The 22,305-nt window shown below is 48.6% G+C and overlaps 1 protein-coding gene across 1 annotated transcript in view; it reads right to left on the bottom strand.

Moving 5' to 3' along the window:
• Nucleotides 1-22,305, bottom strand: part of Cacna1c (calcium voltage-gated channel subunit alpha1 C) — a 558,454-nt gene that overhangs the window by 189,929 nt on the left and 346,220 nt on the right. The window contains exons 4-5 of the mRNA XM_052721999.1: nucleotides 12,231-12,370; nucleotides 1,703-1,842 (exon numbers count right to left, since the gene is read on the bottom strand). Of these exons, the coding sequence (XP_052577959.1) occupies nucleotides 1,703-1,842; nucleotides 12,231-12,370 (280 nt within the window). The remainder of the gene's footprint in view (nucleotides 1-1,702; nucleotides 1,843-12,230; nucleotides 12,371-22,305) is intronic.

Raw genomic sequence — 22,305 nt, forward strand, 5'->3', positions numbered from 1 at the left:
TGGTTTACCACCTTGATACAAGATACAGTCATCTGGGAAGGAAAACCCCAATAGAGACAATGTTTCCATCAGATTGCCCACAGGCCAGTCTGCAGTGCAGTTTCATGATTAATGGTTGATGGGGACAGGCCCATGGGGGTGTGCCACCCCTGGGTAAGTGGTCCTGAGTTGTATAAGAGAGTGGGTTGAGCATGCCATGAGCAGCAAGCCAGGAAGCAGTATTCCCTGTGGCTTCTGCTTCAGTTCCTGCCCCTAGATTCCTGTCTTTAGTTCCTGTCATGACTTCTGTCAGCAATGGAGTGTGACCTGAGAGTTGTAAGTTAAAATAAACCTTTTCCTCCACAAGTTGCTTTTGGTCATGGTGGTTTGTTTGTTTGTTTGTTTGTTTGTTTTTTGTCACAGCAATAGAAACCCTAACCAAGGCACCACCTCCTGCTTTCACCTATTCTGCAAGTTTCCCCACCTGGGCTAGATATATGTCTAACCACTGAACAGAGATAAGGTAGTATAAAGGGCACAACTCTGTGCTTCAAGGGCCTTTACTGCAGTTGAAGAGACAGGAGACACATGCAAACATCGAAGACAACCAAGAATGATAGCCTTAATTCTTTAAAGATGGTGTGGTAAGGCAGAAAGGGCAGCTGGGAGACCAGGTCTAGCCCCGACTCTGCTGCTAGTTAATTAAGTCCCCTCCCCACCCCCCCCCCACCCCCGCTCATTCTATATACATACAGAAAGAGGAGAACCACCAGGCAACATCCTGGGGCTTTATGAATTTAAGATGCTATCAAGCAGCAAGAATGCACTCAGGTGCTCAGCACAGAGCAGATAAGAGGGGCTATTTATCAAAGGACAGTCTGTTTCCCTGCCTCTGGCCATGTGGCCACCTAAATCACAGGTTGATGTACTGACCCAAGACATACAATCTCAGCCAACAAGCCCAGATTTCTTCGCAGATTTACAGATTGAACAGGATGAGAAAGAAGAACCTTATATACTCTACAGTATAGAGGTTGCTTCCCCAAGAACAGGTTGCTTGGGGTTTGCTGCAGCCAAGAGGTACCCAAAGCTCCTGAGCTCAGAGCCTCTACATGAGGAGAGAGGGAGTGTCCATGTGGCTGATATCCTGGAGGGCAACAAGTCTCCCCATACCCAGTTCTGAGAGCTTGGCCTCATACCCTGGCAGAAACCATTTTCTAGATGGCAGATATCAGGTCTCTGTGTGCAGCTCAGGATGCCCCATGGGTGTGAAAAGAGGAAATGGCTGGGGACTGAGCTCTCAGAATGTCCAGTGATGCTTTCTTGACATTCTTTGGGGAAAATACAGAGAGCAGAATTAATCTCAGGAGCTAAGGCAGTCTAGGGGTTAGCCTTCTGTGGCCCAGGTTCCTCTGTTGTAAATGTGTTCCTTCTTATCTTGGCATGCAAGACGCATATAGCCTGAGGGGCGCTGTCTCTATGTGGGCTGTCTTCCTTTGACTATGTGATGACTGGAAATACTCTCTGGGTTTCTACAGAAGCTGGGCCTCATGTGTTTGGTGCATTTGTACCAGAAACCCAACTTTAAATCAGAGATTTGTCTATAAGAAAACTTTCCACTCATAGAAACCAGGTTCCTCCGCAAAGTGCTCCTGGCAGTTCAGCAGAGGGAAGCGGGCAGTTACGAAAAGAACACTGTCGCCAGGAACGGGGCTTCACTTACTTGGGACTCCAGACACCAGCCGCAGGGGACGAAGCACGCGGAAAGCCCTCAGCGCCTTCACATCGAATCCAGCTCCTTTCCCTCCGAGAGCATTGGCCCCGTCAGCTTTGGTTGCTTGTTCTAAAATTGCACTAAAAAGCCTAGAAGAGAGGGGAGAGAGGAGCCATCAGGACCCCAGCTGCTTGCTCAGCTGGGCTCCAAACCAAGAACACAGCCTAGACTGCTGGAGTCTCGCAGGTGTGGCCACTGGAGGCCCGTGAAAGGGGACAAGTTGATATTCCCTCAGCGGGTGTATCACGCACACGGGGAGGGGACACTTTCCACGGAGAGTGCTGAGTGAGGCACGGGACAGCCTTTTGCTGTCAGTGTGTTGGTGTACTTGGTCTGGGCGAGCTAGGGTCCTGGCACCACTGTCCAGGAGCAGGGACAAAGCAGGGAAGTCCACTCTCTCTCTTGGGTGCTGTCATCACTGCTGTGGAATCCAGCTTCCCTGCCATGAGTGGCAGGAGCCATGTGCTCCTGGCCTACGCCTCCATCCTGATGACCACCTTGGAGCCACGTGCTCCTGGCCTCCACCTCCATCCTGATGACCACCTTGGAGCCATGTGCTCCCTGCCTACGCCTCCATCCTGATGACCACCTTGGAGCCACGTGCTCCCGGCCTACGCCTCCATCCTGATGACCACCTTGGAGCCACGTGCTCCCGGACTACTCCTCCATCCTTATGACCACCTTGGAGCCACGTGCTCCCTGCCTACTCCTCCATCCTGATGACCACCTTGGAGCCACATGCTCCCTGCCTACTCCTCCATCCTGATGACCGTCTCAGTGTGATTTGTTCCAGAGAACAAACAACCTTAGAAATCCACCTCACTTGTGCGGGAGACCACCACCCAGGAGCCACATGTTGAACAAATGGATGAATGGCTGAAGTGGGAGAGCTTCAAGCCGGACCCACCAACATGTGAAAGCACGACACTGAAATGCACAGATTTCCGCTCCAACAGTGTGTCTGTGATTGTGCATCTCCTCCAAACACAGAACCTACTGTGTGCAGGTACTGTGCTAGATACTTAGGCTGGAGCAGAAGAGACATATTCTGACCCTTGAGGGAGTTCACATCTCTAGGGGCAGTCAGGATCTGAGCTGTCAGTCACTAGACCTCACAGAGTGTGATACTTGGAAAGAGGAGGGGCCTGCAGTGACAAGAGGAAGGGACCAGCCTTTGAATAGGAGGTAGCTCAGAAAGCAACTCTGCTCTGGTGACACTTTAGAAGAGGCACAGAGAGTGTGTGGCCTCTGCAGCTGTCTGGGGACCACTCCAGGCAGAGAAGTAGTTGGGACAGTGATCCTGGGAGATGCAACGTGAGATGTTAGGGGCCAACACTGTCAGTACAACTAATGCAGAGAAGATTGAGGGAAGATGAAATTGGATAGGAAGGAGGGGCCCCACAGAAACCTTGGGCAGAAAATGGACACAGTCTGAGTGAAGTCTAAGCCCAATGGTGCTAGCCGTGGGCAGGGACAGAGCAGGCTACCACAGTGGCCCAGGGAGAAAGGCTGGGGCTCGGGCCAGGTGGTAATTTGGGAGATTGTGAGCATCAGATACTGGATTTATTTTTAAGATAGAGCTAGCAGGAATGACTGTTGGACTAGCTGGTAAGTGTGAAGTGACAGGATTGAGATGGGACTCCAACAGTCTAGGTTGGAGCAATAAGAACGATGGGATACGGTGGTATAGGCATCCACATTCTACTGCCACCTTCTCCAAGTCTGGGCTGACTGTTGGATGTCGGATGGTTTTTCTGAGCTGGTGTCAATATGTCTGGAGGTCAGAAGGAGGTCTAGAATAGACAAAACTGTTTTCTGTACAGGGCGTATTTGGAGTTGGACAATATGAGGTCTGTTTGGAAGCTGAATGGGAGAGGACTGGGTCACAGGGTCCTCCCATACTATGGAGGCAATCAGAACAAATCAAAGAAGGAGACCGATGAGGAGTGGATTGTGGGCAGGAGACTTGACACTCCATGGAGACTGTAAAGAGAGATGGCCATGATCAACTGTCCAGAGCTGAAGATACATATGGGAAACTAACCACTTCATTTAGCACATCCAAGGCCACTGAGACCTAGAACACATCTGATTTGGGAATAAGGGGGAAAGACCTCGTAGAGAGGTCCGGGAAAGAGTGGCAAAAGCTGGAGCCAGTGAGAATAGCAATCCCTGCCTGAAAGAAACACAGGCAAGCCCAAACGCGAGCCAAGCGAGCAGCCTCTCCAGCAACCATGCTAATAAGGTAAAGGAAGGTGAAATTAACTATGGAGACACATTTTATCCAGACCAACACCATCAAAATACAGCATTCCAATGTGAAGGAAGAACAAGGAGATATTTGTCATCCTTTGTGTTATACTCTGTGGTGGTATTTTACTTGTACTGAAATGTGATTTAATTGTATGTTAATAAATAAAGTTGCCTGGGGGTCAGAGCTATTAGAGCCATAGCTAGTGCGTGGCAGCGGTGGGTGGCGCACGCCTTTAAGGACCTGGAGGGCGGTACATACAGGCAGTGATGAGGCAGTCACATGTTTGGGTTTACAACCAATGAGAAGGCAGAACATCTAGAGTATATAAAGACATACACACAGGAAGTAGGCCCCTTTTTTTTCGGAGAGCTCTCTTGGCTGAAGAGGATCGCTGAAGCAGGAAGGGTGAGGCTCTTAGCTCTGACCTCTTGGCTTTCTTCTCTGAATCGGCTCTGTGTTTCTTATTTAATAAGACCTTTGGTTACATCTACAATACTCAATTTTTGAAACATGTACAGTGCCCCTCAGTTTCGGCTGCTGTGGCTGCATTTGACTAAAGGTTAGTGTACAGCAACTCTTTAAAACTTCCTGCAATTATGAGCAGAGAAAAACAAAAGTGGGTGTGGCATAAGAGTTCTGGGTGAGATGGGAGTCACCTTATGAAAAAGCTGGTGATGCAGAATGCAGAGGACTCACATCCTTCAGAAGGCAGGAAGTGTGTGTGTGGGGGGGTTTTGTGGCACCCTGAGGATGCTGGCTTTATATGGGGCAAAGTTCAGTTGAACAAAAGTCAACACACCTTCTGGTGGAGAGAAAGGAGAAGCCCAGCTGGGTGCTCATTTTTCTCTCAGAGACCTAGAGAGGTACATTATAAGGTCATAGATGTGGAATGGAGACACAGGAAAGCCTCTTCTGTTTGCATTTTTCCTTGGGGAAAGTCTTTCCCAGGGTACCAGATGGAAATCTGAAGGGAGGGACATTCTGGAAGAGTTTGAAGAGGGTAGTGAAGCTACAGAAGAGTCACCCAGGAAAGTGAAGAGGGGATGGAGCAGGAGTGGGGACATGAGGAAGGATTGCTGGGTATCACCGAAGGCCAATTTGACACTGGTGATCATGAGTGGGAAGCAGAGCTGTCTTCAGCTTTATGGATTTCTGTGTTCAGGTACCAAAATTTCCATGTGTTGGATGGGATCTGGGTAGGTGTTTTTCTCCTGGTGAACAAGTCAAGCAAAGACAGGAGCGTGAAAGCCAAGGGTCCATGCTAGTGTGGCTGTGATGATGGGGAGTGGCCCTAAACTGATTGGCAGGTGAAAAGGACAGGCTGGAGAAGGGAAGGGTCCACACAGAAGGTCGCAGGGCGAAAGAACTATGGGAGTCACGGCCTTTGAGGGGGGAAGTTGGAGAGAGACGGTGAGGTTAGGAGCAGCCTGCGATGCGACACTTTGACAAGGGAGGGCATTTTATCAGTCATGACAGAGAAACTAGCTATAGACAGAGGAGGGGCAGTTGAGATAGGAGTGGGGTCAGGATCCCTGCGGAAAACAGTTGAGAAGGGAGAGGCAGGACGGCAAGTGAGTAGTAAGAAGAACCAGAGTGGCCTGTGCCTTCCTGGACAAGGAAGGGGGACTCGCAGGGGAGCAGAGGGTGGTGACAAGGAGAGGGTGCCGAGTCTGATGACACATATGACAAAGGTAAGGAGGCATAATCTGAAGGTAGAAAGACCAACTCCCTCCCACACCCCCAGTAGAGGGAAGCCTCTGCCCCCTGAGGGACTTGGGGGGGGCGGCAGTGCACTGGGGAGAGCCAGATAGGGAAGGGGGCAATCAGACACAAAGCCGAGGGTTCAGGGCATGGGTAGGTAGGCCACCTGCTTGCAAATGAAGTTTAACCGAAATGCACTTCGACACTCTCATTTACACACTGTCAGGCTCTTGGTACAGACAGGCCTGAGCAGTGAGGGCAGATGCTGTATAGCTCTCGGGCTGTTACCATCTGGCCCTTTCTAGGCAATGTTTGCAGACCCCTGGGATAGGTGGGTGTGTGGGTGGTCTCAGCAGGACAGGAGTGAAAGGAATGGCTTAGCCAGAGGATACCTGATTAGGGATGGCTCATAATTCTAGGTATTTGGTATCAATGGAGAGAAACGGGGAGAAAAGATTGAGCAAGTCCTTCATACCTAGAAAGGCTATAACTGTCAGCAATCACTGTCAGCAAAGTGTGCTGAATGATGTGGCCACATTCCCAAGTCCGGGGTTATGGAAGAAGCCCGCCCTGTATTAGAATTGGGTCCACTATCACAACCAGCCAGGTGATGGCCAGGGCAACTTTAGATCTCGAGTAACAGCCCCCTTAAGTGACTCATGTACCAGGGAACTAGTCGGGAAAGCAAGGACCAGGTGTAGCTGGAGGCTTAGCTTTGCAGAAGCTCAAGGCTAGGCAGAGCCAGGGCCACAGGGGTCATGGTCTGGGTAAAGAGTTTTCAAAGTCTCTCCCATGGAAATCCTCAGGGGCAGGGACAGCTCTGACAGCCTGGCCATGGCTGAATGCCCTAGGCTCTGAGCTATACACTTCTTGGGGTGCCTTGGGATAAAACTTTATGAGGGTTCTGGCTAAAAGAACATTTACATAACATTTACAAAATGCCAACTCATATACCCCCAAAAGAAAAAAGAAGTTTGGCAGCCTTGGGCAGATCAGATCTAGAGTCTTCCAGTTCCTTCCCTCTGCTGGGCAATCTGAGTGTGTGTATTGTGTGTGTGTGTGTGTGTGTGTGTGTGTGTGTGTGTGTGTGTGCGTGTTGCACTCATGTGCCCTGAGTCTCTGTGTATTGCACTCACGTGCCCTGAGTCACTGTGTGTTGCACTCACGTGCCCCGAGTCTCCGTGTGTTGCACTCACGTGCCCCAAGTCTCCGTGTGTTGCACTCACGTGCCCCGAGTCTCCGTGTGTTGCACTCACGTGCCCCGAGTCTCCGTGTGTTGCACTCACGTGCCCTGAGTCTCTGTGTGTTGTACTCACGTGCCCTGAGTCTCTGTGTGTTGTACTCACGTGCCCTGAGTCACATGCCCTGAGTCTCTGTGTGTTGCATTCACGTGCCCTGAGTCTCTGTGTGTTGCACTCACGTGCCCTGAGTCTCTGTGTGTTGCACTCATGTGCCCTGAGTCTCTGTGTGTTGCACTCACATGCCCTGAGTTTCCGTGTGTTGCACTCACATGCCCTGAGTCTCTGTGTGTTGCACTCATGTGCCCTGAGACATTGTGTGTTGCACTCACATGCCCGAGTCTTGGACAAAAGCTCCAGGATGAGCAGAGTGGGTCCACAAGGGAAAATTCTTTCCACTGAAATCTAGATCCCTGAATCCCAAACAACGAGATGCCAGTTTGCAAGTTGGTCAAACAACATTCCAGATCTAAGCTCGATTTTGTTCACAGCGTGTATGGAAGAAAGCAACAGACTTACCGGAGTAAGGGATGTTCACAAAATAGAGTTCCATGAAGGGAGCAGATGTCTAAGACTTTCTTCTCCTTAGCCCCACCCCCTCCAGCTTAGAACACTTTAGTAAGGGTCTGTTTTTAATGCAGGAGGGATAGAAAACTCAAACATGTTGTAGGAGGTGTTCTTGGCTAGGAGCACCCACTGTATATAACCTGGATTAAAAGCTGTGTCCCTGATTCCTCAGGGCTTGGTTCCAATGTCCTGCTTGGCTGGAAGCATGACAAGCCAGGCATTAGAGATTTTAAGAGAGGAAGATAACAAGATTCCAGAGAGCCCTGAGAATCAGATACAGAGCCACCATCCTGACAGGGTGTGGGGATACAGCAGTAGGCTTTGTGGCTGGCTAGAGTCTCTTGAATGGGGATCTACTGAGGAGTCCTTATTTCTTGGGTTGTTCAGGAGCAAGTGGCACACAGAGAGGACTCTGAAGTCCCTTCTATACTCACTCAGTAACCCTTTCTTCCCATCAGACCAAAGAGACCACTCCACTTTGGGAAGGAAACACTTCTTATCTCAGGCCACCAGGATGGCAATCAGACACATGAAGGGCACTTGGCTGTAGTCAGAGTCCCGTCTGATTTGTAGGCGGTCTTAAGAAACCTTCCCAGAAGTAGCTTCAGAGGAAGATACAGGAGGAATGATTTCTCAAGATAGAGAGGCAAAGGAGAATCCATTTACTACTGTAAAGGGGCTGAAAGGAGGCATGGCTAGAGAGAATTGGTAACTCACATCCTCTGAGGACAGGGAATGTTTTTCTAGTTAGAAAGATAATCTAGGATTTAAACTTAATGAAAACTCATAGGCTAGTACCCCTGGTAAAGGAAATATAGCTAATAAATATGGCTTCATGTGAGATCAATGAGGGGTACCCCAAAGGCCACAGTAGACTGCAAGCTGAGCGAGTGTTATTTGAAAGACTCCCAAGTCTGGATACTTCACATCTCAGCCCAGACTCCAGGAAGGGATAGGATATGGGCTGACTCCTTGAAAAGTTGTCTGAGTTATAGCAGTCACATGCTAAGGGGTGAAGCAGAGGCCAAGAAGGTACTAACAGACAAGTGTTGGCCAGTGATGCACTATCTCCTGTGGCCTGGCCAGGAAAGTGCTGAATCCCACCTCTACGGCTCCTGGATGAGGTCCCTCACTAGTCTGGTTCCCACTTCCCATGCTCCAGCCAAGGCCAGGAATGGGCCGAGCACATCCAATGACACTCAGCACCTTCAATAAGCACGAGAAGAAACGTAGTGTCTGCCTAAGGCAAGTGGTCCCTGCAGGTCACAGCGCTTCCACTGTGCCCAGAAGCATTGGCTCCTTTCTGCTTGTGTCATGGGCTCCCAGGACACTCAGACCTTGAGAAAGATGCCAAATTTCCAAAAGGTTTAGAGGGTTGGGAGCAACTCACCATTGAGACAGCTGCTAAGGCATGCTTGGCTCACTCACGCCTTAGTTTACTCTGGCAGGAGTCAAATCAATGAAACCCCTTACACAAGTGTGTCCTTCCCCAATCTTTGAACCAGATCTAGACCTGGCTGATAACTGATGACCTCAGGGCTCCTTGTCTCTCTTGAGTATACCCAATGATCATGTGTCCAAGTGCATCATTCACTGACCAAACCATGTGAGATAAGACAGAAAAAAAAATCTCAACCCTTAGGAGCTGCCTGGATGGCCAAGGACAAGGACATCCCCACGAAGACCTTCTTTGTTCCCGTGTTATTTTCTGCAATGACAAACAATTAGGTGCTCCTCAAACTAATGAGCAACAGGTGCTCTGGGGAAGCCACCAAGGCCTAGGTCTCCACAAGGATAGCACAAAGGAGTCACCAAAAATAAGCTCCAGGGATAAGAGCCTCCTGACATCCTGCACTTGGCACTGGAGCCTGCCAGACTCAGGAAAAATAATTGGCAGAGTGGCCGTCCTGAAAGTGACTGCCAGGCTTCCAATGGTGCCAGCTGAGAGGGGCTGGCGTGTGGTTGGTGGAAGCTGCTGCAAAGGCAGCTCCGTTTTCAAAACACTCAGGTAGAGCTGGAATTCCATCACTGTCTTAATACTGTACGCTCTGCCCATATACGTGGGCCTGTTAGGAACAGGGATCTTATGGAGAATCTTTTTGGGGGGTTGCTAACTTCTCTTTATGTTTTCAAGTGTCTGGACAAGGCAATACTTTACTCCTGGTCAAGAGGGTGAGCTCTGAAAAGCAAAACACAGAGAGACAGGAGGGGCCCTTGGTGTTCATTCTCATGCAGGTGCTGACTGTATCTTGTCCCACTGTCTGGAGTCTGACCTCAGGGGGAGTGGGGGCTGTCTTAAAGGAAGGGATGCACAGGAAATGAACTGGGGAGGGGGTCAGTCATTTTAATCAAGAATGTAGCAGGGCTTTTGTGTGAACAAAGGTTGTATGGGTGTGTGTGTGGAATGAAAACATTTGTATAAAACTTTTACAAGTTGGGGAAGATAAAAAAAAATCTGAATTCCTTATCATAAAACACAAGTAATATAGTATTTGATAGGAAGGACTCAGAGTAAATGTTTCTTACAAATCCCTCCTCTCATTTTTGAGCATTCTTTTTCTTCACACTAATTAAGATGGCACTACTTTTCTAGCCTATCTTGTAGCAAGAAACTGCACTAGGCAGGGGTACCTGTTTAGTAATGGTTGACTCAGCGCACCTGAGTTTGGCCTCCAGTACAAGGAATTCATTATTCCATGGATTTCATTAGCATGGGTTAAGGTGAGCCTGCCTCCGGGGGTGGTCCCTCGGCCAGGACATTGGAACCAATCTCCACCCCGGCCAGAGATTTACTCTCTTGACCAGGATGAGTTTTCTCTTAACAGGCCTTCATTGCTACTTTTACATTCTGCCTCCCTAAAGTTTGAGGTAACCGTGGAGTCATCGAGGAACCAGTTAGAGATCAGAGTCCCCCCAAACACTTGCAGAATCATTGGCTTCCAGCAAGGGTAGAGCTAGCGAGAGTCCCAAGGACATTTCTGGCTTTTAGTCAAGAAAGAAACTGGTCACTGTTCTCTGGAGAATTTCCTAACTTCTGGATAAAGAGATCATGGCTTTCAATTTTTTAAACTTAAAAGTTATGTGAGCTTCTATTTGTCTTTATAGTTTTATAATTTTAATTTTTGAGAATTTCATACATATAAACAATGAAATACCCTTCCAGCTCTCCCATATTCCCCCAACACATCTCCCTCCCAACTTCATGTTTTTTATTTATACACCAGAGTCCAGTCAGTACTGCCTACACGTGTAGGAGCGTGGGTCCACCCACTGGAACATGGAAAACTTACCAATGCTCACACTCTTAAACAAGAATAATTCTCCTTCTCCTGGCAGCTATTAACTGCTGACAGTTCCTTGGTGAGGCAAGGGGCCTGTGAACCATCTGCCTGGTAATTGCCTGTTCTTGTGCAGGTGAGGACAGCTGCGTGAGTTCGTCGTGCTACTGCCCTGTCATGTCCACAAGAGGGTAGGTCACAGCACTCCTCCTTCTCTGACTCTCAAATTCACTCTTCCTCCCTTCTACAGTGTTCCTTAAGCTGTGATGGTGGGGGCGGTGGTGGTGGTGGTGGTGGAGGTGGTGGAGGTGGTGGAGGTGGTGGAGGTGGTGGAGGTGGTGGAGGTGGTGGAGGTGGTGGTCATGGTGGTGGTGGTGGTTGTAGTCATGGTGGTGGTGGTGGTTGTGGAGGTGGTGGTCATGATGGTGGTGTTGGAGGTGGTGGGGTGGTGGTGGAGGTAGTGGAGGTGGTGGTGGAAGTGGAGGTGGTGGTTGGTGGTGGTGGTGGTGGTGGTGGTGGAGGTGGTGTTGGGGTGGTCATGGTGGTGAGGGTGATCATGATGGTGAGGGTGGTCATGGTGGTGGGGTGATCATGGTGGTGAGGGTAGTCATGGTGGTGGGGTGATCATGGTGGTGAGGGTGGTCATGGTAGTGGAGGTGGTGGTGGTTATGGGGTTGTTCTAGATGCCTTGTTTAGGGCTGAGCTCTATGTTTCTTATTCTCAATGGCTTCCAATTTCTACTTCGATTCCCAACACACTATTGCAAAGTAGCATGTTTGGGGAAGGGAGTGTCTGGTTTTGGTGTGGTTATCTATCACCTCTGCCTCTCAGACTTCACTGTTTTCTTTGTACCCAATTATCTCGAATAGTCTGGGTTTCTGGAGCCATAGCACCAAGTCCGCCATGGAGGTGAGGAGGGGGATGGGTAGTGTGCATGTATGTTCTGTGGACCACAGTCTGGCAGCGGAGTGCATGTCCTCAACATATCCCAAACTCTAGACTGCATGTACTACAGGCTGAGTAATGGCTCAGGGATATGGCAGAGAAGTGGTCAGATGTGGGCTGAAAAGTGAGTAAAAGCCTGTAAACAGAAAAGTCCTCACCTGCAAACAGAATACTGATTCCAGCAAGAACACTCAGAGTCATGTACGTGTATGTGCGCATATGCATGCTCATGTGTATAAATACACACTTCTCTGCGTTCACGTGTACACACATGGGTGTCTGTATATGCACGCACATGCACACATACACTGACATGGGAGGGGTGATATGTTTGTAATTTCTCTCTTGGGAGACAGTCTGAATTCAAAGTGATTTTAACAGATCCTTTCATGGTTCCTGAAGACAAGTTCAGTTAGATCAAATCAGAGGTAGGAATACAGAGGGAAAGAGGCATGGGTGGGGAAGGTTAAGAAAAGGAACAAAACTGCACTTACCCTACAACCACAATTATAAAATCTAGTAAATTCCAACCATTGCGGAGGTAAGCGTTGGGGTGAAAGAGAAGTCCATAGGCAATGACTTTTAAAAATGCTTCCACGGTAAAAATTATGAGAAAGAGATATTCCACTCGTTCCTAGGAAACAAAAATAGAAAAGAGAGAAAAGCCATTAAGTTCAGAGATTTGGGAAGTGCAGACTTGCAGAGCTCACAGGTGCCCTCACACTCAGCACAAGGCTTCAGTCTGCCATGGACTGTGTGCTCAGTGTGGTCCCAACAAAGCACATGACCTGTACCCTCACAGTCACAGGTATCATCACCTGTAAAAGTACACTGTGCTGTTCACTCGGCGATGAAATGGCCTAGTGATATGCTTCCCAGAATGCAATGCTGTGGCCAGCAATGGTGAGCACGGGTGGTAGAGGGCTGGACATGCAGTCTACAAGCTAAAACTCCATAGCCCACTCCAACACCAGAGCTCCAGTTCATGGAGAGGAAAGAATTGTGTTGTTCTTGTTTTCAAACACCACCGTTGTTAAAATGTAAATTAAGGCAATACAAACATTCACACTCTTCCTTCCACCCCCAAAGTCTCTTTTAACCAGATAACAGTTTGTTGTGCCTTCTAAAGTGAGAACTCATATAGGCTTGATCTCCAGGACAATAATCCAGGATAGCTGGGGCTGCTGAGAAGCAGGTGAGCAGAACCCTGGCAATACTGTGCCATGATTCCGTTAACAAGCCCCAAGGACAGCAGGCTGGGTTTGGTGAGGGGACTAGCTGACATCCAAAATAAATACAAAACACTACCCCAAAGAAAATGAGGGTGTCAACAGTAGCCCAGAGACAATATGTGGATCCAGACATTTGAGATGTCTCTTGTGGGAAGATAACTCTCTGTCTAAAGACACACTTTAGGTGAGCAGAAGAAACCAACCTATGATGAGTTGAGCAGGTACTAGGTGGTGAATATGAAAGACTGCTTTTTTTCTCAAGGGGCAGAACTGCCTTCTCTCCTCTATTACCTAGAAAGAAGATTGGAGCTTAGCATGCAACTCTTACCTAAACACACTCAACTGACCCGGCTCCTGGTGCTCACATCTTTTCCTCCTTAGCTACTGCTTCCCTCTCACTACCCTAGGAGAGCCTTGGTAGCACTACCTGGTGCAAACTGCTTGGGTGCCTTCATGCTCCACTGCTCATCTCTGCAGGATCTCAGGCTGCCTTTTCCTGGAGCTATAAAACACCAGGGACAGTCTCTCCCAGATCACAAAGCAGGCCAGGTCAGGTCACAGCCTCCAGGAGGCATTCAGCTCAGGATCCTATTACCCATTCCCTGCTCCTCTACCAGGGTAAGGAGAGTTCATTGAAGACCTCTGGGCCCACACATATACAAGCTACATCCCAGAGAGAACCACTGCCCATGAAGGCCTGCCACCTCCCATGATGGCCTTCTGTGGGGGCGGGGGTAATCTGAGCCAGGGGCTCTGGGGGCCCAGTGGGAAACTAGGCCAGAACAGATGGCCGGTGCTTCTTGTTACTTTTCCCATCCCTAGACATTTAGGGAGCACCACGCTCATCGTGAGTAATCCTGGGCAAAACAATTTGAGGCTTTGATGCTAAAAACTACAGATTCTAGGCCCCACTCAGACCTGCTAGAGTAGGGCACCTGGCTATAGTACCTAGGAATGTGTGATCTACACAATTCCAGGGGTGCAGGAGATACCTCAAAGTCTAAGAACTACCAACCCACATGCTGTTGAAGCCCTCAGGCAGGAAGTGCTAATGAGGAGGGAGTGGACGGGCCAGGCGGGTTTAATCAGCACCTTAGGTCCTTTACTTTCTACTTATTTTAACACCATATGTGCAGGTGTGACTGCCTTGCTGTAGTGAGCAAGACCAATCTGCCCCGCATGGTAGTGTCAACATCCTCATATGAGATGGTGCTGGATCAGAACAGAGCCCTGTAGACCGAAGGGAAAAGCAGGCTACAGAAGGCGCTACGATAGCTGTCAGTCACTCAGTCCATCTCCACACTCTACCGCAGGGGTGTTCAGAGCTTGCATTTTAGCACCAGATGACAAGTCCATTCCTATTCATACTCCCCCAAACCTCTACAAATCCATTCCCGTCCGTACTCCCGCAACCCTCCACAGAATCTCACTCGGTTGGAGGTGTGATGAGAAGAAAACTAAAGGGGACAAATACAAGTTGGGTGGGCACCACTAGGTTCCACGTGTTCTCATGTGCTCATAAATGCTCTCACTGGCCCACCCACATACCCAACTACTACGTATACATGGACCTTTCTACCCATCCATCCGTTCCATTCACCATGTATGCATCAACCCATCTACCCATTCATTATCCATCCATACACATATCCAAACATTTATCCATGCCTATGTTCATGCTTCCGTCCACTCTCCCATTTACCTATCCACCTCACTCAGTCATTCATCACCACTATGATACAATCAGATGAATGCCAGAAACTGACCCTGGAGCTCCCTCTCAGCTGTCTAGACAATAAGCTTTCTGGAAGAGACAGCACCAGGTTCAGACGTTACCCCTCCTCAGGGAGAACTGCTGCAATGTCCCAAAGACTCCTAGGGCCCTATATTCTGGGAATCCTGAATTCCTAGATGGCTTTCATCAACTGCTGGAACACTTGATTCCGACTACCTGGCACCAAGAAGTCTGTTTGTTCCCACATGCACAGGCCTCTTTCCTGGCATGAGAAGAGAGCATCCTGGGGAGGTGGGCCCTCCACTGTGGTGCAGATGCACAGCACAGGTTTGCACATCCTAGGTGTAACATACTGCTCTGCTCCGTGTGACGGGAGGGTGGGAGATTTGCCTCCTCTTACTGAGCACTGGCTTGGGGAAGCTGTCTCAGTAGAGCCTCTTCTTTGTTCCAAGTCATTTGAATGAATCAAAGCTTCATGAAGACGGTCCCAAACATGTTTGTGTGTGCTGTGGCATGCTTGAGATCCTGGCTCTGAGAGGGTCCCAAACATGTTTGTGTGTGCTGTTGCATGCCGGAGATCCTGGCTCTGAGAGGGTCACAAACATGTTTGTGTGTGCTGTTGCATGCCAGAGATTCTGGCTCTGAGAGGGTCACAAACATGTTTATGTGTGCTGTGGCATGCTTGAGATCCTGGCTCTGAGAGGGTCCCGAACATGGTTGTGTGTGCTGTTGCATGCTTGAGATCCTGGCTCTGAGAGGGTCCCAAACATGTTTGTGTGTGCTGTTGCATGCCGGAGACCCTTTGAGGTGGGGGCAAGGCTCTGAAACCGACCTCAGGGTCTGATACGACGGAGCAGGAGCTGCACATGCACGGACGGGGCTAGCACAGTGGTGAGCGGTGCTGCAGGCAGGCACATCGGCTGGGAAGAACAAAGTCTGGGTCTGAGCAGACTCTGTAAGGGTGGAGAAGGTGGGGAAGTGGGAACAGAGTGTGGCCTGGAGGCCGGACATTCCAGGAGAGAAGCTGAAGGGGAAGACAGAGCCACGGAGAAAATTCAAGCAGCTATAACACAGTGTGGTGGGAACAGACCCACAGGGTGGCAAGAACAAGAGAGTTAGGGCGTTGGCGGGCTCCTTGCCCTGGGGTGCCTGCTGTGGTGCCGACCTGCGGAACGCCCTGGTGTCTGTTCACTGATGTGAGCGTGCCAGAGTGAAGGAGGAATCCATGCAGAAGCTACAGACTGGACAGAGATAATGGAATGTTTTCTCTGAGTCTGTCAAATGCAAATGGACTAGACATTGTTTAGGTATTTATTGCTTGTATATATTGTATATAGTTACTGTACTTATTGTATATAGTTTTTCTTATATTAGTTATAACTTTTTTCCTTTTTTCTTTTTATCAGGATGAAAAGGGGAAATAAGGTGGTAATTTATTTGTGCTGAAATTTGATTTTATTTGTATGTTAATAAATAAAGTTGCCTGGAGATCAGAGGTCAAAGCGAGCCATAAGCAGAGTCAGGCAGTGGTAGTATATGCCCTTCATCCGATCACACGGCAGGCAGAGTCTCTGTGTGGTCAAGGACCCAGCCAAGCGTGGTGACATGAACCTTTAATCCCAGTACCAACCATAGAGACCTGGAGGTCTGTATAGACTGGCAGTGACAAGGAAGTCATGTGGTTGGGTTTAGAGCCAATGAAGAGGCAGAACAGAAAGGCAATAAAAAGACAAGTCAGACAGGAAGAAGCTCTCTCTCTGGGGAAGCTATTTCTGGTAGTAAGCTAAAGTTAGTCGTGGCTATTGCTCTGATCTCTTTGTCTATTTCCTCTGTATTTAGCTCTGTGTTTCTTATTTACTAAGACTGTTTAGAATTTTGTCGACAGGACAGGACTGGACAGACTGTTGACGAGACATACAGAGTTCCGTTGACAGGCAGGACTCAGTGAGGCCCCCTAGGGAGGGCACAGACTAGGGAGAAGTCTGGAGAACGGTCCAGTGTAGGAGGAAGACAGGGAAGCACGTGCACACTCTGGCAGACCTGCTAGGACCCTGCATAAAGTCACAGAGTGGCTATAGACGGTCTAATTAACCTCCTCTGTGACACTGAAAACAGACTGAGGCCAGCGAGAAACAAGACAAATGCGAGGATGGGAACCCAGGCTTCCTGATGTTCATTCAGCCCAAAGGTCTGTTCAGCTTGTGTTGTCTCCCAGGAGCCACAGAACCTTTCTCCCTGGTTCCCACTCACTCTCCAAGAATAGGGTCAAAGCCCTTGTGGTAAGTCATCTAAAGATCCAAGACAGAACTGAAAGGGGCCCACACCTTTAATCCCAGCTCTTGGGCGGCAAAGCAGGCAAATCTCTGAGTTCTAAGCCAGCCTGGTCTACATAAGGAATTTCAGGCCAGCCAGGGCTGCACAGTGAGGTAAACAGGGGCAAGTGTGGGAACAGTGTAGCATTTAGGAGAGCAAGAAAGGGTAACGTGCTATGAGATGTTCTGTATGGCAAATGTGTTGCTAATTAGTCAATAAATAAAACACTGATTGGCCATTGGTTAGGCAGGAAGTGTAGGCAGGACAAGGAGGAGAATAAAGCTGGGAAGTGGAAGGCTGAGTCAGAGAGACACTGCCAGCCGCCACGATGACAAACAGCATGTGAAGATGCCGGTAAGCCACGAGCCATGTGGCAAGGTATAGATTAATGGAAATGGGTTAATTTAAGCTGTAAGAACAGTTAGCAAGAAGCCTGCCACGGCCATACAGTTTGTAACCAATATAAGTCTCTGTGTTTACTTGGTCGGTTTGAGCGGCTGTAGGACTGGCAGGTGAGAGAGATTTGTCCTGACTGTGGGCCAGGCAGGAAAACTCAAGCTACAGTAATGTTCGGTGATGGGAGACAGAATGCAGGCACATGCCACCATCATGAAAGAGGACATGAAGCTAATTGTGTGTGTTTGAACTCTACACACACACACACACACACACACACACACACACACACACACACACACACACACACCATCTTTCTGAGGATAAGTCCACAAAAATGTAATTGACAGTGAAAGTGTGAAGCTCTGTGGCTTCGGAATGGCTGTTCCCCAAGATGCACAGTCTGGGACTGGGCACGTGTTTGTTGGGCTACCTTAATCTAACTGTGCGATGTTCTTATTTATGAGTTCACTACAATAATATGAGAACAAAATGCAGAGTCCAGGAACTGATAAAAGGAGGTCTGGACAAGAATCCAGAGATGATGGGACAGCTGCCTTTTAGTCACAGGCCTGGGACCCAGTCATGGCACAGCCTACGAGATCGGACAAACTTGGCAGCCGGCTGGTTGATCCCTTCAGAGCATACACTCAATTGCCACAGAAACATTAAGGGCCCACAGGGGATGAGCAGAAATCAAGTCTGTCAAAGAGCATTCTTTCAGGTGCTCAGATGCCTCTGGGCCCTGAATACACACACAATCCCTCACAGCCCTCCCAAGGCCTCACAGCTGCCTTTTAGTCACAGGCCTGGGACCCAGTCATGGCACAGCCTACGAGATCGGACAAACTTGGCAGCCGGCTGGTTGATCCCTTCAGAGCATACACTCAATTGCCACAGAAACATTAAGGGCCCACAGGGGATGAGCAGAAATCAAGTCTGTCAAAGAGCATTCTTTCAGGTGCTCAGATGCCTCTGGGCCCTGAATACACAATCCCTCACAGCCCTCCCAAGGCCTCAGTTCCAACACCAGAGGGCTATGTGTGTCTGGATTCTGAACAGCACACAGTTCCCTGGGGACATGGTATAAGTCTGACAAGTGACCCATCCCTTTCTGTGATCCTGGCACTTGAGAAATGTCAGAAGCCAACCAGAGCAGACTACAATCCCCGCTCGCACTGTTCTGGTGGAGGACGTATTGACACCTGCCGCAGAGGCTAATAGAGCTTCTCTGGGCTTCCTGGGGACTCTATCTGTTCCTCTGACGGCGGGGGGAAGGGGGTCCTCCCTGCCTGGGTGCAGCATGATGGCTGCCTTCTTCCTATCACTTCTCTGCAACTCCGTATCATTTCCCCTCATCCTTCCCTTTCAATTGTCTCCTCACTTTCTTCTTTGGCCATTTTCTAGCTGGTCTAACTGACAAATGGAGGCCCATGGTTGCACTCAAGTCTGAAATATTCAGAAGAACTGAGTAGAAAGGGCCATGGGTTAAGGAACATGACATTTTCCAAACACCTCATAGAACTCGGCATGGGTATGTACAGGATTTCTTCCTTTTTCCATTCATCTTTCATTTATGTATGTCTTACCAATTCAGCTACATGGGAGGCTCTCAAGGGACACAGTCAATGATGATTAATCAATCCTTTTGATTCCAGCACTGAGTGGCTTGTGTCTTTAGACAAGTCACTTCACTTGTCTGAATCTGTTCTGTCACATGTAAAATGAGGAGAAAATCCATATTTCTGCACTGAGCCCTGGGCATCCCAGGCTGTGGAAAGCACAGAGACAGGGCAGGAGAAGCCAAAGGCAGTAAGACTCTCAAATGTTAGCAGGGCTGTGCTGGCTCAAAGTGGTTTCCAAGGGTCCTGACCCAGGGGAATGGAGTCCAGGGGCCAGTCTGATGTAAACAGAAAGCATGTACAGAATGCAAGGGCCTCCCTTTTACTGGCCAGTCTGGAAGACTTTTGTCAACTTAATATGTTGGTGTCTGTCCGGGATGTAATCCAGAAGCAGGAACACTGCTCTGTGACCTTTCTTGTAACTTGAAATCCCACCTCTTGTCTCTCCAAAGTGCATAAGGATGGCAAACTCAGATCTGGTTAAGGCCAGGGGGATACAAGGACATGGAGGATATCTGTCATTAGTGAAATCATTGTTCTTTGTATGTTAGGGAACACATTCATGAGCAGAAGCCACATCAGAGTAGGTCTTCTAGGATGGGGACAACCATAGAGGGCTAGACAGGCTATTCACATATGTGTGCTTATGCAGCACACACATACCTAAAAGAGCCAGGAGGTACTAAATGCCACCACCCAAAGTTAAGAATTCACACCAGACAGCTTGTGGGTACCAATGTAAATTTATGTAAGTGTATTTATCAAAGCTGCCAAGAAGCCTGCCCCAAGCAGAATTGATGAGCTCAGTTGCACAACTGCATCTCAGGACAAGGTACACAGACAATGAGTACAATAACCCCATTTCACACAGCATGCCATATTCCAGATTGCTTCATAACGGGAGCACCATTCACCCTGACCTCTAAGCACAGCCTTCTGTCTATTCTCCAGTCCAGACCAAGAAGCGGAACACCTTAGCTCCATGCTCTGTGGGTCTTCTCTCACACATTCATTCTATGCCACTAAATCTTTCCTGAGTTCTGCTCTGCCTGAGTCCACATGGCTGCTTTCTCGGGACATTGATGGGTTTGTGGGATATATGAAACCAGAAGAATTAAGGCTCACATGCCCACTGCTCTCTGGACAGCAGAGAAAGCCCCATCTGGATGGATATCTAGTCCAGATATGAGCTACATTGCAACTGTTGCTGTCCACACATTGACTGAAAGAAACCCCAAGTTACTATGCCTGTTAGTATATGAAGAGCCACCTTCATGCATGATTATCAAAGTAGGTAGCATAGACACTACAGTGAAACCCACACCTCATCTGGGGTCCCCACTGGTGCCTGAAATGCTTTCCTTCTATGCCCAAAGCAAGGAATAAACAGAATGTGGAAAATGCACATGATGGAATTATCTAGCTGTAAATAGGAATGAAGCTTTCAATTATGCCACAACGAGGGTAATCATTAAAAGTTTAAGAAGCCAATCACGAAAGAGGGAATATTGTGTGGTTCTACTTACATAAAACACCTACACTGGCATTCACAGACACAGAAAGCACGTCAAAGCACTGGGGGCTGGGAAAGGAGATGGGGCCATGTTTAATGGGTGTAAAGTTTCAGCTTGGGGCAAGGATGACTCTTGGGGTTTACCTAACCTCACAGAGTCAGACACTTATCTGTGGTCAGAATGGCAAGTTTTATGTTGTGTCTTTTTGCCACCGTGAAAATGGAAAAGAATCATTCATTCTTCAGGACACTGAGTGCTTCCCAGCCCTATGGGTCATTTAAAGTCCTGAGGTAAGAACTGAAGCTGGGTGTGTTCCACCTTGTCAGGGGTGGACTCCTCAGAGGTGGGTTAGGAGGCTGTCTGGATGTGGGTGGGGAGTCCACATTGTGGAGAATGTAAGTGGGGAGATTGGAGGGTAAGCCTCATTCAGAAGCCTCATTGAGAAAGTGTGTGGGGTTTCTAACAGTTTGGCCTTCTCAGGACATGGCTGTAAAGGGCAAAGGGGTAAGAGAAACAACAAACAAACAAAACACTTAATGTCCCAAGAGTAAAAGTAGACTTAAAAAGAAAAATACTATTAATGAGGGCAAGGGGCAAGCGCAGCTGAATGAGTGGACAGTATGAGATCCCTGGCTTTTCAGTAGTTATATGCTCCCCCACATCCTTCATAGTGAATTGCTTTGTGCTTGCCTTATACGCAGAGTTGAGTGATTTACCAGTTTCCTCCCTGCACATCTCCTTCCCTAAGGGCTCATTTTACTTCAGTGCCCAGGAAGAGCAGGCCGCACAGGGGCTCAAATTAGAGTGTGGGCATGAGACCTGCTCACCAACTCCCAGGCCCACCCGACCTTGGGCCTGTGTCCCCCTTGAGCACATGGCTTTCTAAGTGTAACCCCTGCCAGGAGACAGGCTCCTCCATTCCTGCTGATGTGTAGCATTTGAACCATCAACCTCTGCGCTTTGTTGCCTCTGTCTTGGAGACAAAAGGAAGCCTGAATGTCACCCAGGACAGTCTCTCCTCCCTTTCCACTGAATCTCCCCACCCAGGGACACTGATCTCATAGGAGTCTGCTGGAATCCTTTCCTCTCTTAGGTGAAAAGATGATCATTTCTTCAGGGCAATGGGTAATAAAAATTGCCAATTAGAGCTGGATCATGTAGGGACAACAGGTATTGGTGTGAGTGTGAACTGGTATGTAATTTTCCAAATTGGAGACATATGCAGCCAAGGCCTTTAGCACTCTACTATCTCCCCGCCTTCATTTGAGGTGTGCAAGAACTAGCCGGGGCAACAGGTCTATTCTCTGCTCATCCCACTGCTACCCCCCATTCAGTATTCTAATAGTCGTTGAATATTTAGATACTGTCTAGTTAGGGTTTTTATTGCCGAGAAATAAAACATGACACCATGACCACAGCAACTCTTATAAAGAAAATATTTAATTGGGGTGGCTTGCTTACAGTTTCAGAGGTTCAGTCCATTATTATCATGATTGGGAACATGGTGGCATGCAGGCAGACATGGTGTTGGAGGAATAGCTGAGAGTCCTACATCTTGCATGAAACAATAATTCGACTTACATACTTGGAGGTATCCTGAGTGCAGGAAACCTCAAAGCCCACCCCCACAATGACACACTTCCTCCAACAAGGCTATACCCATTCTAACAAAGCCACACCTTCTAACAGTGCCACTTTCTATGAGATTATGGGGGCCAGTTACATTCAAACCACCACAGATATTAAAGCAGCTTTTT

This window comes from Peromyscus californicus, unplaced genomic scaffold, assembly GCF_007827085.1.
Source record: "Peromyscus californicus insignis strain IS unplaced genomic scaffold, ASM782708v3 Scaffold_6__1_contigs__length_162567912, whole genome shotgun sequence".
Classification (NCBI taxonomy): domain Eukaryota; kingdom Metazoa; phylum Chordata; class Mammalia; order Rodentia; family Cricetidae; genus Peromyscus; species Peromyscus californicus.